This window comes from Prunus mume, linkage group LG3 (genome assembly GCF_029339155.1).
Source record: "Prunus mume cultivar Tortuosa linkage group LG3, ASM2933915v1, whole genome shotgun sequence".
Lineage (NCBI taxonomy): Eukaryota > Viridiplantae > Streptophyta > Magnoliopsida > Rosales > Rosaceae > Prunus > Prunus mume.
The window spans coordinates 13,222,287-13,237,246 of record NC_142700.1 but is presented as its reverse complement, the minus strand read 5'-3'; the positions used below and the strand labels follow the sequence as shown (position 1 = coordinate 13,237,246).

The 14,960-nt window shown below is 36.4% G+C and overlaps 3 protein-coding genes across 4 annotated transcripts; all 3 read right to left on the bottom strand.

The window, feature by feature from the left end:
* Window positions 1-2,633: 2,633 nt before the first annotated feature.
* LOC103326042 (uncharacterized) lies at window positions 2,634-4,461 on the bottom strand. Its single transcript, XM_089048960.1, has 5 exons — window positions 4,224-4,461; window positions 3,992-4,128; window positions 3,395-3,529; window positions 3,062-3,148; window positions 2,634-2,960 (listed from the first exon to the last, which is right to left on the bottom strand). The coding sequence occupies exons 2-5, from the start codon at window positions 4,115-4,117 to the stop codon at window positions 2,802-2,804; spliced, it is 507 nt and encodes a 168-aa protein (XP_088905086.1). The 5' UTR covers window positions 4,118-4,128; window positions 4,224-4,461; the 3' UTR covers window positions 2,634-2,801.
* A 152-nt stretch (window positions 4,462-4,613) lies between these two features.
* On the bottom strand, window positions 4,614-8,549 carry LOC103326013 (GroES-like zinc-binding alcohol dehydrogenase family protein). Its single transcript, XM_008228216.3, has 7 exons — window positions 8,059-8,549; window positions 7,162-7,389; window positions 6,327-6,400; window positions 6,058-6,217; window positions 5,794-5,913; window positions 5,577-5,685; window positions 4,614-5,075 (listed from the first exon to the last, which is right to left on the bottom strand). Exons 1-7 carry the CDS (start codon window positions 8,284-8,286, stop codon window positions 4,894-4,896), a joined length of 1,101 nt encoding a protein of 366 aa, XP_008226438.2. The 5' UTR covers window positions 8,287-8,549; the 3' UTR covers window positions 4,614-4,893.
* Window positions 8,550-8,876: 327 nt separating this feature from the next.
* Window positions 8,877-13,546, bottom strand: SHH2 (DNA-BINDING TRANSCRIPTION FACTOR 2). Of its 2 annotated transcripts, none has more exons than XM_089048495.1 (9): window positions 13,254-13,546; window positions 11,607-11,692; window positions 11,474-11,519; window positions 11,123-11,285; window positions 10,493-10,568; window positions 10,258-10,309; window positions 9,837-10,004; window positions 9,606-9,725; window positions 8,877-9,487 (listed from the first exon to the last, which is right to left on the bottom strand). In XM_089048495.1, exons 1-9 carry the CDS (start codon window positions 13,305-13,307, stop codon window positions 9,119-9,121), a joined length of 1,134 nt encoding a protein of 377 aa, XP_088904621.1. In that variant the 5' UTR covers window positions 13,308-13,546; the 3' UTR covers window positions 8,877-9,118. The 2 variants fall into 2 exon arrangements, with proteins under 2 accessions (XP_088904621.1, XP_008226439.1); XM_008228217.3 differs by having other exon boundaries at window positions 9,837-9,980.
* Between the last annotated feature and the right edge of the window lie 1,414 nt (window positions 13,547-14,960).

The following is a 14,960-nucleotide window of genomic DNA, read 5'->3' as shown; positions in this document are numbered from 1 at the left end:
CATGATTGCAACTAGGTATCGCATATAATGGGGACTTTGGACATGTTACTTTCATGAGATGGCGTAGTGTGTGTGATGTGAACTATGGGTCCTCAAGCAACTTGGGAAGATAATGATAAGCAAAAGCAATAGCAATAATAAAAAAGACAAGAGTGACAAATGAGTGTGTCTTTGGAAATATCAAATCCACCATTTTCACCATCTGTGTAAGTCTAGAAGAAGCACTTTCTCGACTTTTTTTCACACCATCGCTATTTTCAGTGGCCGTTTTCTTCCCCTCCTCGGCAGCTAAATGACAAGGATGCAGTGGCAATTTTGTTATTCAACGCCAAATAGGTGGGCCTTTTCGGGCATCGAGATCACATGGAGGGGTCGACGGGGACGACGTGAAAAACAGAGAAGAATCCAAAGGACGCACGTGACCAGACCCCGAGATAAAACGACTAGATTAGATTACCATCATCATCATGCTTCATTAGCTTATCAACGGTCATGATCGCATGGTCATATCATGACGTTGGAAGATTTGTTGACCAACGCGCTACGGTGGGGAGTGCGAAGCAGTTTGGTATCTGTACGGTCTGTACTTGGGTTGATTACTTCACGCTCGTTGGATTGGAGAGTGGGGGTGGGTTCTGAAAGGCTCTGTGTTCAATGTACTATAGTCGCACGCTTCACATAGAGAACCGCAAATAAGCAGCGCGTGAGGGGAGATAAGATTAATAAGAGAGGCGTTATTGAGGGAGGGAAGTACCCCAATGTAATACCCTCCTAGCTCAAATAGTTACTTGCCATGTCAATAAAACTTCAAAGTAAGAGTCATTATCAATTTCCAGATAAATTATAGTTTTTTTTAGGTGAACAAAAATTTAAGGGAAAATCGGCTACTTTCACTGAAAGGGTCAGGACATATCCACAACTTTGAACCCAAAGAACTTATGCGTGACACCTAATTGCAAATTTGAATGGTATGAATTTATATAGGAAATTACATATCGCACATCAACGAGGACTGTTGGCAATGACACTCGAACATTAATGGAGCTACACATATATAAGAACCTTACCAACTAAACTAACCCTCGTTAGCAGATAAATCATAGTTCGATATGTGTGTATAATTTTTTTTTTTTTTTGTAATTTTAATGATTATTTTTGCATATGTTTCATATTGTAATTGGTCTATAAGTATGAATAACTCATTGAGCAATGTCTCAATCCAAACTAATCTATATTTAAATGGAAAATATTTGAAAGAAACGATTAAATGTATTTGAAATAGCTAGTTACACTATATTCGGAATAAATTTAAAATAATTATATACAAGGAACCACCGTTTGAAATTAATTTGTTTTTTTTTCATTTCTTTTTTATATTTAGATTGTAGTAGTAGCATAAACAAACAATTTAACTTTACACATTGTATGACAAAGGATAAAGGGCCTCAACATCACAATTTTAAAATATGAGTTTGATTTGGTTTTAAAGAAAACATATGTCCCAAAAAAATTATACACCGCTGCTTCTCCCAAAATACTATTCGTCTTTGTTTTCTTGTAATAAAAAATAATTATATAATAATAATAAAAAACCCGGAACAAACACAAACCATCAAACATTGTGTTAGTGTTTTTCCTATTTTTTGTGGGTTAACATGGCATGTGCCTCTTGGATGATTATCAATATGACAACATAGTGCCTTCAACAGACAATGGCTGCAAACAATTTAATACCAAGCCAAGGTGCTAAAGCGCCGATAACGTAATGACATGTGAAAAAGTTATTTTACGTGTTATTTATTATGAGAGTTCCGCTCACACAATAACAGAAAGCAGAGCAAAACAAAGCATGAGAGATGATGTAGAAAATAATAAATGGGTCAAGGTTTCTTGATATAGGGGGGGTTTGGTTTGACCAACATTTACACCAGAAGCAGACAAAACAAGTATCAAAAGCAGATTACTAGTTTAATTTTTAATACAGAAGAATTTTGTAGGCTGTTTAAATTAATCCCAGAAGTCAGGTGATGCCAACTGTTAATGTAGCATAAAGGTTTGGTTCTAAGTGTTTTGTTAATACATGTTGGACCAAAGATTATAAATTAGCATGTTACTCTGTTATCTGGATGTCGCATACCTTCAAATTTCAATAAGAGATCAGGTGGTCCATGGCTCCCTCAGTCACTCAGCCCTATGGAAATAGGTCATGCGTGCCTTTTTACCTCACTACTATTTGACTCACCCATGCTACAGTTTTAATTACCCTTACTTCTGTCATATTTAATTTTCTGGTGGTAAAAAGTGAACAAATAAATCATAATCGTCAACGAATCTAGCCCAATTATTTAGACTATTGCTTGTAGTTTAGATTATTGTTTGATAGTGTGTGTGTGAGAAACTTCCCTCTCCTTATAATTTATATACTGTCGTTTATATTGAGAAAAAAGTCACAATTTAACGTTTTCATTGAGGTGGTTACTAATTGACAGAAAAGCAACATATAACATTTCTAAGCTTTGGTCAACTACATTGATGGAAATGTGACTTTAGACCCAATTGCAAAAGCTACAGTATACTTGTATTGAAAACTATGAGAATCAAAGTCGAATTCAGTCCAAACTACACGAATCAAGTAAGTAATATGATTTTAGAACCAATTGCAATAGTTAATTTTTCATCATGTGATGAATGTGAAAGGATTGAGGAGATAGATATACACCCGTTGCAGGTAAGTTTTTCTCCTAATTATTAGCATATTTATACAGGGAAGGAGAGTAACAAAAAGTCTAAAACATCGTTCACTAAAACCTTGCCGACTTGTGCTCTTCTAGTGCCGGGGATTGCCGGAACCTGATGAGATCTAGCCAGCTTCTTCTCTGGACAAGTTGCTCCATCTCTTGCAGTTTGGCCTTTAGACATTGCACTTCTTTTTCTAAATCTGTGCCTTTTTGCTTCATTGCCTGCATTTTGAAATGTAAAAAATACTAATTATCAAAATGCTAGGGCTGTATAGCTACTTGTATTTAAATCATTGAACTAGATCTTTTGTACTTGAATTTACCTCTATTTCTTGCTTGCGCTGTTCCTCCTTTCTAGCTTCTGATCTAGCACTTCTTTGCACCTCAAAGATTATAGCAAGTCCTGCAACCTAAGCAAACAACGCAGCTATAACTTCAAGTGGCCTATAATATATCAACAAAGGAAGGAGAGATATCAACAAAGATATTAATGCTGCAAAAGATGAGAGTCAAGTCAACCAAAAATTTTCTATTTGACTTTCCTCTGCAGACCATGAACTTCCAGCAATTGCATAGGGTTTCCTCAAAAGTAATGCAACACTCTGCAGCCTAGTGAGACAAGGTTAAAGACATGCAATACGGCAGCCGGTGGTTACCGTGAAGATAACAAGTTCCCCAAGAAGCTCTGCAGCAGCTCCAACAGCTTTTTCTTCATCCATAGGACGGATCACAACATCTGTTGCCCGTCCATATAGACGTCTTTGTATATTTGTTCTGAAACGATAGTTTGCCTGATTCAAGTAGCAGGGTTACTATGTAGTACATCACTTAAAACCAAATAGTTTGGATCGATGTTCAACGAGCAAGTTGTATGCATCATTGAAGACCAACTTAATTAAAAGGACTTGGTTTACATCTCACCCCATTCTGAAAAATCTCATTCTTATTTTGCTTTTAGATCATTCTTCCATATCAAATGATCTTGACAAAATATTAATTTGATGTGTTTGACAAAAGTTCCCAACCAATCCCTTAACACTGGCAAATATGGATGTCCATGGCAATTCAGTAATCTTGTAAGGAACCAAAGGAGAACAAGAAAACCCAATTGAATAATCAAACTTTTAGCAAAAATAGCATTCATAAATAATCAAAATCTACACACAAAGAAAAAATAATAATTACATTACAAGAAAGAGAAAAGGGGCTGCAAGTGAATTTGAGAGAGAGAGAGAGAGAGAGAGAGAGTAAACCTGGGCAAAGCTGATGATGTAGTCACGAAACCTGGGGTGTAAGCCAGCCTCTACTTTGAGCCTTCTAGCAATTGGCCTGGAAATAGTTCGTAAGGCTAGTGTTCCAAGCTTTAACAATGGAAGCATTCTCTCTCTTTCTGTGATTGAAATACGTAGCTGTATTATGGTGTGCACGTACAAGAATATTGGGTCGTGTAAAAGCTTTTGGTTCTTGTCGAGCAAGAAAACTTACAAGATGTACTCGAGATTAGAACAAACAGGGGAGAGATGGTGGCTACTTCTTTGGCAAGTCAGTATGCAAATAATTTAGGATAAGAAATAACTTTTTTCCTACCTACCCAATTGTATTTTTTTTCTTTCCCTAAACCTCTGATAGCTGTTTTATGAAGCCCGTTTAGGATAGCTGTTTTATGAAGCCCGTTTAGGCTGTAACCAACTGCAAATTAAAAAATAAATTATAAATAAACTTTAAAAAATGCTGAAAAATGTTTTTCCCATAAATAGTTTAAAGAGGCTCTCGCAGTTGGAACTCTTCCCCTACCAAGTGCTCGGCAATTGCAAATGTTGGGTCACATTATACCTCAAATGATGCTTCGGCAAAACCAACTTACCTAAAGTTGAGTTGAGTAAGCAAACTCTTTCATCTTGTAAATTTATGATTTGTATCAGACTAATGAATTACAAAATAGAGCAATTTTAAAGATTTATCACAAGAACATTCTCAAACATTTACAGATTGCCAACCGGATATGAAGCCTTTTTCAACCCCTGAACTTGCAACTCCTGTACAACTGCCAGTTCTTATTGTATGGAGAAGTGTAACCAACGGAGAGATGCTAAAGGCAAATATAGTGGTAAAATGTGCAAGAAATAGACAAAATCAGTGCAAGCTGTAATTTTCATCAATCAAATTTGAGCACTACTTTGCCATGGATCTGCTTCTTCTCCTTTGCCTCATGAGCCTCTATCACTTGAGTGATGGGAAATGTTTTCTCCACTGGTATATTCAATTTTCCGGCTTCGGACAGCTTTTGGATCTCAAATAATCCTTCTGAGTCGGCTCTCATGTAAGTCCACCAGTATTCTACACCATCAACAGAATATATACAACTCGTTAAAATAACAACCTAGGCTTGCAAAGGTAATATCAGAACATGTAATTTCGGCATCAGATGTTACCCAAAAACGTACCTGATCTTAAAAGAAAGACAAAAAGAAAGAAGGCTTTCAGACCATCTTTTGTTATTTAATATAATTAGACATGCTTATTTTGTCAATTAACACAATAAACCATGAACTAATGACAAAACGTGTAACATCAACTTATTTTATCAATATTATATTCTTCCTAGTACTCCTCCCTTTTATTGCCTTTGTCCTATTCAAGTCTAAAACTGCTTAAAAATTCATACGCAAACAAAACCAAAGCAAGCGGGATAAAAGGTTTAAACCAAAAAAACATCAACAAACTCGCATTTAATCAACTTGTGAAAATATTACCACACTTTCCCCGCTTTAAACAAATAATGAACTTAAAGTGCGCACCATGATGAAACATGTACCAAAAAATGAATGCTGGTTTTACCTATTCCATGAGAACAACGGTACTGATTCTGTTTCTTTAGTAACACAGCTGTAGCAACTGGAAGCCCAAAAGCTATCCCATACCTATCAGTCAAAGATGCTGCTTCACCCTACAACAAAAAGAGGATAAAAGCCTTATCAGCCTATGCTGCAGAATTCTGAAAGGAAACATCAAAGGTCCCTTAGAGAGGCAATACTAACAAGTTTCCATCTCCTACCTGAAGTGTCATGTAGTGTCCACCTCTTTTTAAAAAATTTATGCTTATTCTTTCGGTTTCTGGCCCACCAATGGTGTCCAAAACAGCATCAAACTTCCCCTTTATTACAAATTCAATGTCCTGTGAATCAAACATGTTAACTCAGCAAAGAAATCATTCATGATTTTTACACCCATATGCACATAGAAACACTTTTCTATATGGGAGTTTCGCTCGGCTAGGGAGGTGAAATGAAAGTCAAGTAGCAGTTGATTACATCATCACCTCAGCAGTATAGTCAACAGCCTGCTCAGCACCAGCTGCCAATACTCGATCTATACTTTGCTTTCCGCAGGTAGTTGTAACATGGCAGCCTTTGGCTACTGAAATCTGAATTGCAGCCAAACCTACAGCTCCTCCACCACCCACCACTAACACCCTTTGTCTGTAGAGATCAGATGCAATAACAAAAGGATGCTAAATTGTTAATGACAGTTAGCAACTTCAAAAAATAATAAAAATAACAAGAGACAAGACATTTTATAAAAACATACCCCTCAGCTATCCTAGCGGTACTTTTGAGAGCACGCCAAGCAGTCAGAGCAGCAAAGGGAATGACACTTGCTTCCTAGGATCACACAGAACAAGATAAAGCCAAGTTCTGTAGTCAGAAAGCAATAAACAGAACGTAAATGCTAAACCTCTCCTCCACTTTACTGTACATAATCATCATCAATTCCTAAGGTAGATTGGAATCCTGAGAGAATTGATTACAAAACATAGTATGCTCATATTTCATGCTACATTGAATTTTGCCCATCTCGTATCATATGCAAGCCACTTTCAATATTTCCTACAGACAAGATAAAAATGGGAGTGGAAGCAGAAAAACATGCTCACCCCTGGAGTTCAAAATAAAAATGATTGCCAATTTTCACAAAGCACCTTCTCATTTGCTGTTTAATATTGGTGGCCTGAGTTCCATATCAGGTGGTTTCTACTCCAATTAATCTACAATCTAAAGCTAAGAAAACTGTTTTCTACCATTCTATTTTCTCCTGAGCCAGGTGGAAGTTTAAATGATGCTTCGTTTTCCCCTTCACCATGTTTTGAAAGTTTGAAGCTATAAACCTTTCAAAACTAGCTTCCCATAGTTGATCAAATAACAGCAAAGAAAGCAGAAATAAACATTTTAAGGTAATAACACTTTTCTACCACCTACTAAATCATCCTCTAACACAACTAAAACTGAACCATCCACTAACACTATATGGAGGGTATGAAGAATAACAGAACACATAGAGCCAAACCAAATCATAAAAAGCAAAAGACCACCAAGTGTAACATTCTACAGTTCTTTAGCTAGGAACAAAGTACAACAACATTTACCACATGTGTAACTGACGCTGGTTTTGGTGCAAGTTCCTCATCTGATAGAATTGCATAGTCAGCATAAGTACCCCTTACAGCAGTAGGATGCAATGCACCAAAAACTTCTTGTCCTACACTCAATCCCCGAACTGAATCTCCCACAGCTGCAACTTCACCACTAACATCACGACCCAAAATAAGAGGTAGAAGGGGTTCAAATATCGAACGACCATAGCCAGATCGCATCTGAAAAAAATAAAATAATTAAAACCCAGAACGCTGAATACAATGATAACATTATTGCATAGTATTACAGAATTAGTGAGCTGCAACCTCAGCCATATGACAAGCATAAAATGAAATAATCTTATGAGAGTTCGAATCAAGGCATTCATGTTATCTATGGGCTATTTGAAATAGGAGGAAGGAGTAAATGCATGAAAAAAATAATAATAATAATAATAATAACAGCAGGCGTTCATGTTAAAATCTTGCTTTAAAAATAATAATAAATTGACAGCCAATGATGTTTGGATTAGAAAATCATTTTCTATATGGTCACACTACAACAGAAACTAACTATAAATATATCTTCAACTTACATGTGATAACATTTTAGACTAACCAACCTAATGTCATCACTCAAACACTCAAATGTTAAACATACTCAGAATCATAATTACTGTATAGATGCAGTGAATGATTAAAGAAGTTTTTTATATATAAAAAAAAATGCTGATTGGCACAAATATGAAAATTTGTGGCTCAAGTTATTGTTGGAATTGGAAATGGCCAAAATGGAAAAGAGGAGATGAAAATCAAAAACTTAATTTCCCTTGTTTCCTCAGCAACCAAACAGACCTTAGAAATTAAACAGAAGAATCAAATTAACGAAAGAAATGACATTTGACTCACTCTGGTATCGAGGGGATTGATGGAGACGGCACGCGTGCGAACGAGGACCTCATGGGGCTTGAGATCAGGGACGTTGACATTGGGCCGGAGCTCCAGAACCTCAGGCCCACCAAAGCGCGGCAACACCACGGCTCTACAGCTGGTGACGAAGCGCCTGAACCCTACATTGAAGTGGTAATTGGAGTCGGAGACCGAGGCTCTGAAGCTCCGTGACCTCAGAATTCGCATTGTGACTTTGCGATAAACCAGAAAGCTCAGATCATCAGAGAAAGATCGAGAGATAGAGAGAGTTTGTTAGGGTTTTAAAGAGAAGGAAATATGGAAGTGAGAGGGAAGCAGAGAGAGAGAGAGAGAGGGAGAAACGTGTCTTGTTTTGGTCCGCGGAGAAATTTAGAAAGAGAGGGTTCGTTCGTTATGTTGCGCATTGCGTCGTGGCTGGCTTTGCTTTCTTGGATTTTGTGGGGGCCACCTTTGCTTGGGCCTTTGGCTCATTTTAGTGTTTCTTTGCATTTTCTGCTAACTTCTGCGTTTTCATTCGTTTAAATTTGGTTCCATTCCACCACAATGGACTTTAGGCACCGTTTAGTTCACGGTTAGGGTTTAGGTTAAGGTAATATTCATCTTTCACATTAATAATCAAATGTTAACCAAGTCTATTAATCAACTATATATAAGATGTTTATGTTATTGGCGAATCTAAATCATCGATCAAGTTGATTCGTGCACGAATGTGTTGTCCAGATTACTTCAGATTTGATGCCAAAACGAGCCAACTAACGCTAAATAGAATACTGCCTCACTTAATGGCCAAGAGAACATGGAAAAAGAAATGGAAGCTTTGGATTTAACAATTTGAGGTTACAGTTGAAATTGTAAGACTTCACACTTTTTTGGAACTAGTTATTGGCATTCAGAATTAGTATACAGGGGAAGCTCATACTCAATTCATACATTGATGAAAACCAATGCTGAGAAGAGGTTGTATATTACTCATCCTTTTCAGGATAGAGGAGCTAGGAGCTAACAAGAAGAGGGCTGACAAATTTGTCAACGCAACTTTCTAGTTTCCTTTTGGCATGTTCTCGACAGATCCACCAGGAACGACAACTGTAGCAGTGCCGCTTGTGATTACAGCACTACCTGGAGGAAAATTAGAATTCCCTGAACTAATAACAGTGCTGACTTCAGATCTTTTCAATTCTGGAGTCGTAGATTGGCTAGCTAAAGAAGCATTAGCATGCAAAACTGGGGGCGCCGAAGCTGCATCTGTATTCTGCTGCTTTTGCATCATTTCAGCAGAAGTAACAGACCCCATAAAATGATCCATACTTTTCTGCTCTGCTGATGCCGCCTCATTCACAGCATGAAGTTGTTGCAACCTGTAATCTGTTTCAGGCCGACGGCAGACCTTCCTTAGTGGAACAATTTCCTGTCGAAAAGCATGTTAAGAACAAAAGGTTACGAAAATCACAACCTGAATTTGTAGATTCACTAATTGAAGATATAAATTTAAAAGGTACTATTTAAACATGTGGGCAGTTTTATACCTCGGACTGATCATGAACATAGCGCACCAAAAACCTACAACGACATCCTCTTACATCATGTCTTCGTCTTTGAGCATCAAGGACATGGGCATCAAAGTACAAAGCCTGCTCTTTACCTTCCTGAAAAATTTAAATCCGTTAGATTTCCACGAAGATCTGATCAGAAATAACTTATCTTAATCATTGATCCAATATATCTCTTTGAAGGACATAGAAACAAATGAACACCACCTGAAAACATAGTATGAGATCCCCTGGGAGAACTGCAACACACTCTGATGATTCACATGGCAGGGAGCGCTGCCTGACATGCTTCCGTACATTGACCCATTCATCCTCCTCTGGTCCAAACCCAGCAAACCGAACCAGTACTTCCTGAAACAGCCAGCAAGATTCAATCTGGGGATTTGTTATAATGACCAATTTTATCTTTCATTTACAACAAATGGCATAAGTTTAGTTGGGATTCAAGGTTGAGGCAGTTGAGTTGAATCAACCATTTAAGGAGAAGAATACTAAGATAATAGACATGCAGAACAAATGAGAAAGAATAGGAAAAAAGAGGAAAAATAACAACAAAGAAAGACCTACAATGAATTCCTTTTAACAACTTAATGCTGTACATTCAAGAAAACTGATACTAGAAAATTACCGGATCACCAGTCTCCAAGTATCTATGAGATAAAAAGTTGGCAACATCATACCTGAGCACAGCAGACAATGAAATTAGACGAATAATGATAACTGACTTATGAGTCCAATTATTAAAAACGTGAGAATTCATTTTTGACAAAAAGAAAAATTTATTATTTATTAATTGGAAGGGTAAAGAAAAATCAACATGACAGAAACTAGAATTCATAGAAAGAAGGAAAAGAGTTACTGACCATGCACCATCCCTCCCAGATTTAGCTTCAAACTCAAAAATAGAATTTTCAGAAGCACCCTTTCCGGAACCTTGAGCTGGTTAATAAATGAAAACAAGGGCAAAAATATCCAAAGTCTGATGAACATACATAAGAGGATGGGATTATTAACACCTATTCACAATTCATGCATATGTTTATATGGAAAAGAGACTCGCACTGCCAAAAATACCTAAAATAACAGTCCTCTGTTACAAGAGCCCTCCCTAACAACTCAAGCATGTACGTAAATGCACTCAACGGAATTGGTATGTCAAGGTAAATAATTAGAGTAAGTTATAAATAGAGCATGCCACATACACAAGAACCAAGAGATGACTATATTAGGCTAAAAAGGAAAACATATCTCTAGAATATTAAACTTCAACGATGTTAACTGACCAAGAAACTAGCTGCCCATGAAGCCCAAAATATAAGGTCACATATTGATGATTGAAGAAACAATTCAAGTAGACAACATCAATATAGGCTACTCAACATAAGTTCAAACAAGTAAAATGAATAATAATGCCACCAGATGAGTAAGCCTCAAACTAAGGAAAATGAGAAATAAAGGATATTAAACTAAATATAGAGCAAGTTCCATCCTACCTGAAGGAGCATGTACAGGAGCAGCTACAGGTTGAGGGCCTTGAGGAACATTTCTCACTGGATTTGAATCATCCCGAGACATAGGTGACACATTTAACTTCCCAAGAACCTTACTTGATTTTGCCCTGATTGCATATCGCCTATTTTGGAACCAATTCCAAACCTATAACCAAAGAATTAAGAAATTTGTTAAAACCAATTCCAAACCTATAAATATAATGAAGATTATAAGTTACGAACAAAATTAAATGGCTTCCCAAATCAATTTCAAACCTATAATGCACATTATAAATTACAAACAGACTTAAACGATATTTCCTTACGAAAAATTACAATGGAAAATTTTCATACTTGCTTCATTTGTACTGCAATCTTGCCCTTCCGCTCTGCCGATTCACTACACCAAAGACAAGTATCTCGGATTTAATGCTTATAAGAAGAACATAATATTTTCAAATTCTAAGCGTTTAGAACTAATGCACACCTGAACTTATCCGCAAGGGCCACAAGAACTTCACGTGCTGGCATTGTGTTATTGTGCTGTTGCAGAATAGCTTCCATCTCCGAAACCTAATAATGTACCAATTTACAGAAGGCTTCATTAAGGTTCAAAATATAAAATACCTTGAAGAAAAACTAATCAGCACTCACAAATCAACAATCATCTACAGATATGCATATGTGTACGTATATGGAATATGGATATGTATTATAAGTATAACAGGTACAGTGTGTTAATAGGTGAAGATTTTCTTCATAGGAATTCTCTATTGCTTATGAATCATTACTTCTCTATTTACACAGCATATGTTATGGTCCCAAAAACCTATTTTAACGCTCATTTTAGCGACCCAATTTGCGCCCCTCAACTCTTTTTGTTTACATGTATTTGTTATTACATATGAAGTGGGTCATCTATACGATTCAAGTTTCATCTCCACATATTAGTGCAATAGTGCTTGCTGGCTACTGATTCAGTATTAAAGGAATGCTCTCTATTGGCAACAAACAAAAACCAAAAAAAAGAAATGATCCTTGAGACTTTAACCGCATTATTGATTCACATACTGATACAATCATTGAATTGAAGTGTGTCTCTTTTTCTTATATATTATATATATGAGTATTTATAAAATAAATACCGTACCAAATTAAAATGTTAAACGAATTGCTACCCAAAAAACCCTACAAACTATACCTACCCCTTCATGCCCCGTACCATAGAAACCAGCATACCCTGAACCCAAACCCATTCCACGTACCCTCTCATTCCCCGTACTAGGTAACCATGCAATGAACTAATATGGAGCTCTTATTGGGGTAATAATTCACAACTAATTATGCCTATACAACCCAAAAACCCAAAATGGACACGAGGTAGGCAATAAGCTTATGAAATACATACGAAGATAACATATAATGTAGACACAAGGTATTCAGTTTCCATTCTGTCCTTTATGTTAAACAGGAATAAAGTTGTTAAAGAGGCATTATTTCGGAAGCTATGCCTATTCCATTTTAAGAATTTCTGGATAGTATTTAAAATGCCTTCCTGACTAGGGGAACTCTCATAGAACAAACCCGCGAAATTGAACTACAAACCATTACTTACGTAACAGACTAGCAAGGACCATCGATATGATTTAAAGAAAGATTGGGAAGGGGAACCACCAAAACCTAAGCTAGAGATATCAGGTAAGCTATTATATTTTAAGAAGAAAAAAAATTACATGGTATTGTAAGAAGTAAAAAATCGTCCAAAAAAAAAACTGCAATAAAATCAGGAACAATATCAATAGGACTCGAGCACAAATCAAAGAATTGAAAATACGCTGAAAATCAAGCAAACAAAACCCACAATTTAACTGGACCCATTCAAGAATCATCACTCTTAGTTCGAAATTTGGCACTTCTACTAGCGAATTCAAAATTTACAAAAACAACTTTCAGAAAATTCAACTCTAATTCGAAATTTAGCAGACATGCAAACATAGAATAAAAAAATTATGAAAACCCTTCAATAACTTCAACTCTAATGTCGAAATGTAGCAGGTTCCCAAATACATATAATTAGTTAAGAAATCGTCAAAGAAAAACAAAATAGAAGAGTAAGAAGAAGAACACAAGGTACCTCAGACTGCGTGAAGCGGAAGGCAGGGCCTCCGTTACTCGGAGGCCTACCCATGGCTGCTCTCTGTCTTTGTCTGAGACTCAGAAGCAAAAGATAACTTTTTTTTCCCTTTTTTGCTTGGAAGAAGCAAAAGGGAATGAGAGACGAAGACAGGAGTTGGGTTTTTGGCAAAGTACGTATTGCGAGTGTCAGGCACAGACAATTTTACTCGGAAAATCTGGAAAAGGAAAAAAACAAACAAAAAATTCGGTTGAGATTTATAGAGACGAGAGAGAGAGCGAGAGATGGTGGGTGTTTGATTTGGTTTGGGTTTGAATCTGAAGGTTTTGAAGCCCAAAAAAGCAAAATTGGGGGCAAGCCCTGGAAAAGGATTACTCTCTAGTCTTGTCCACTAACGACATGTCACCCCCAATGTCTGTTTTCAAGCTTTTTTATTTTTTTATTTTTAGATATCTTTCTATTTAAAATAGCAATAGTTGTTGGTTTTTCTATTCTTTTTTTAATTAATTAAAAAATGAGTAAGCGTAGAGTACTTATCCTGACACTTATGGCAACAATTTGATCCTTCTACCTTTGAGAAGAAAAAATAAGTTAAAGAAAGACATTCTGAATGAGTCTATAAGTCATTACGCACTTTTTTGTTTGCGCTTTAAAAAAGTCCTCATGCACCTTTTTTATTTGCGTTCCAAAAAAATCGTCATGTTTTCTTTTAGCACTCCAAAAAAGTTATCATGCACTCTTTTTATATCAATTCAGTAAATGAGAGAATGACTCGTAAGGAGTACATTATAGCTTTTTGAGAATGTGATTAACAATTCTCGTATAAAATTCCAAAAGGAAAGTGTTATTTCAAATTCCTTATTTTCTGAAGTAACCAAATTCATATGTGGATTTTATTAATATAGAAAATATTTGAAAATAATTTCCAATTCAGCGATTTATACCCAAAAATAAAAATTTTAGTTCTTCAATCCAAATGGTATTCCTAACTTTCACATTCTTAGGTCCAACTTGTTTTCTATTGTTGATAAAATTAGGTTTGATATGTTTGAACTTTGATATTTCAAGATGACACGCGTTTGTCAATTGGGTTTTTTTAAATAATTTATTTTTTATATTACACACAGTTATGGCACTGACGGCACAACCTCACATTGTAAGGGTTGGATTATATAGCTAAATCTAACTCATAACAAGCATCGTTGGCCTTTGTCTTATCAGATCAAAAAATTAGTCGACAATAAAATTTTCCTCGTTAAGAAAACATTACTGCCACATGTTAGATGTAAATTTGCGGTGACAAACCATTGGGTTGTTTTAAATGTTAGTTCACTGACACAAATCTTATATTCCGTTTACAAGGGAGCGGGCATATTATCTTGGTGGAGAATTCAAATTCAGTGCAAGAGAGCAGACGCAGCCCTGGCGGGGAACTCGATTCAGGGCAACTAGCAGACACACAACCCGTACCAGGTCTAACCTCGGCCTTAATTCGTCGTATGTTCGAAAACCAACATCGTTATAAGTGGGTATCTTGTTTAAACATGTTCCAAATGCTTGATAATGGTTGCAAACTTGACGCCAGGCCGTTGAACTGGTTGGATTATTCAAGCGAAATTGATTAATAGTTGAGAAAATTTGTCAACATAGACTTAACCCGAGCTCCTCCTCACGTATTCAACTGAGTAGAGACATCGAATTGGTCAA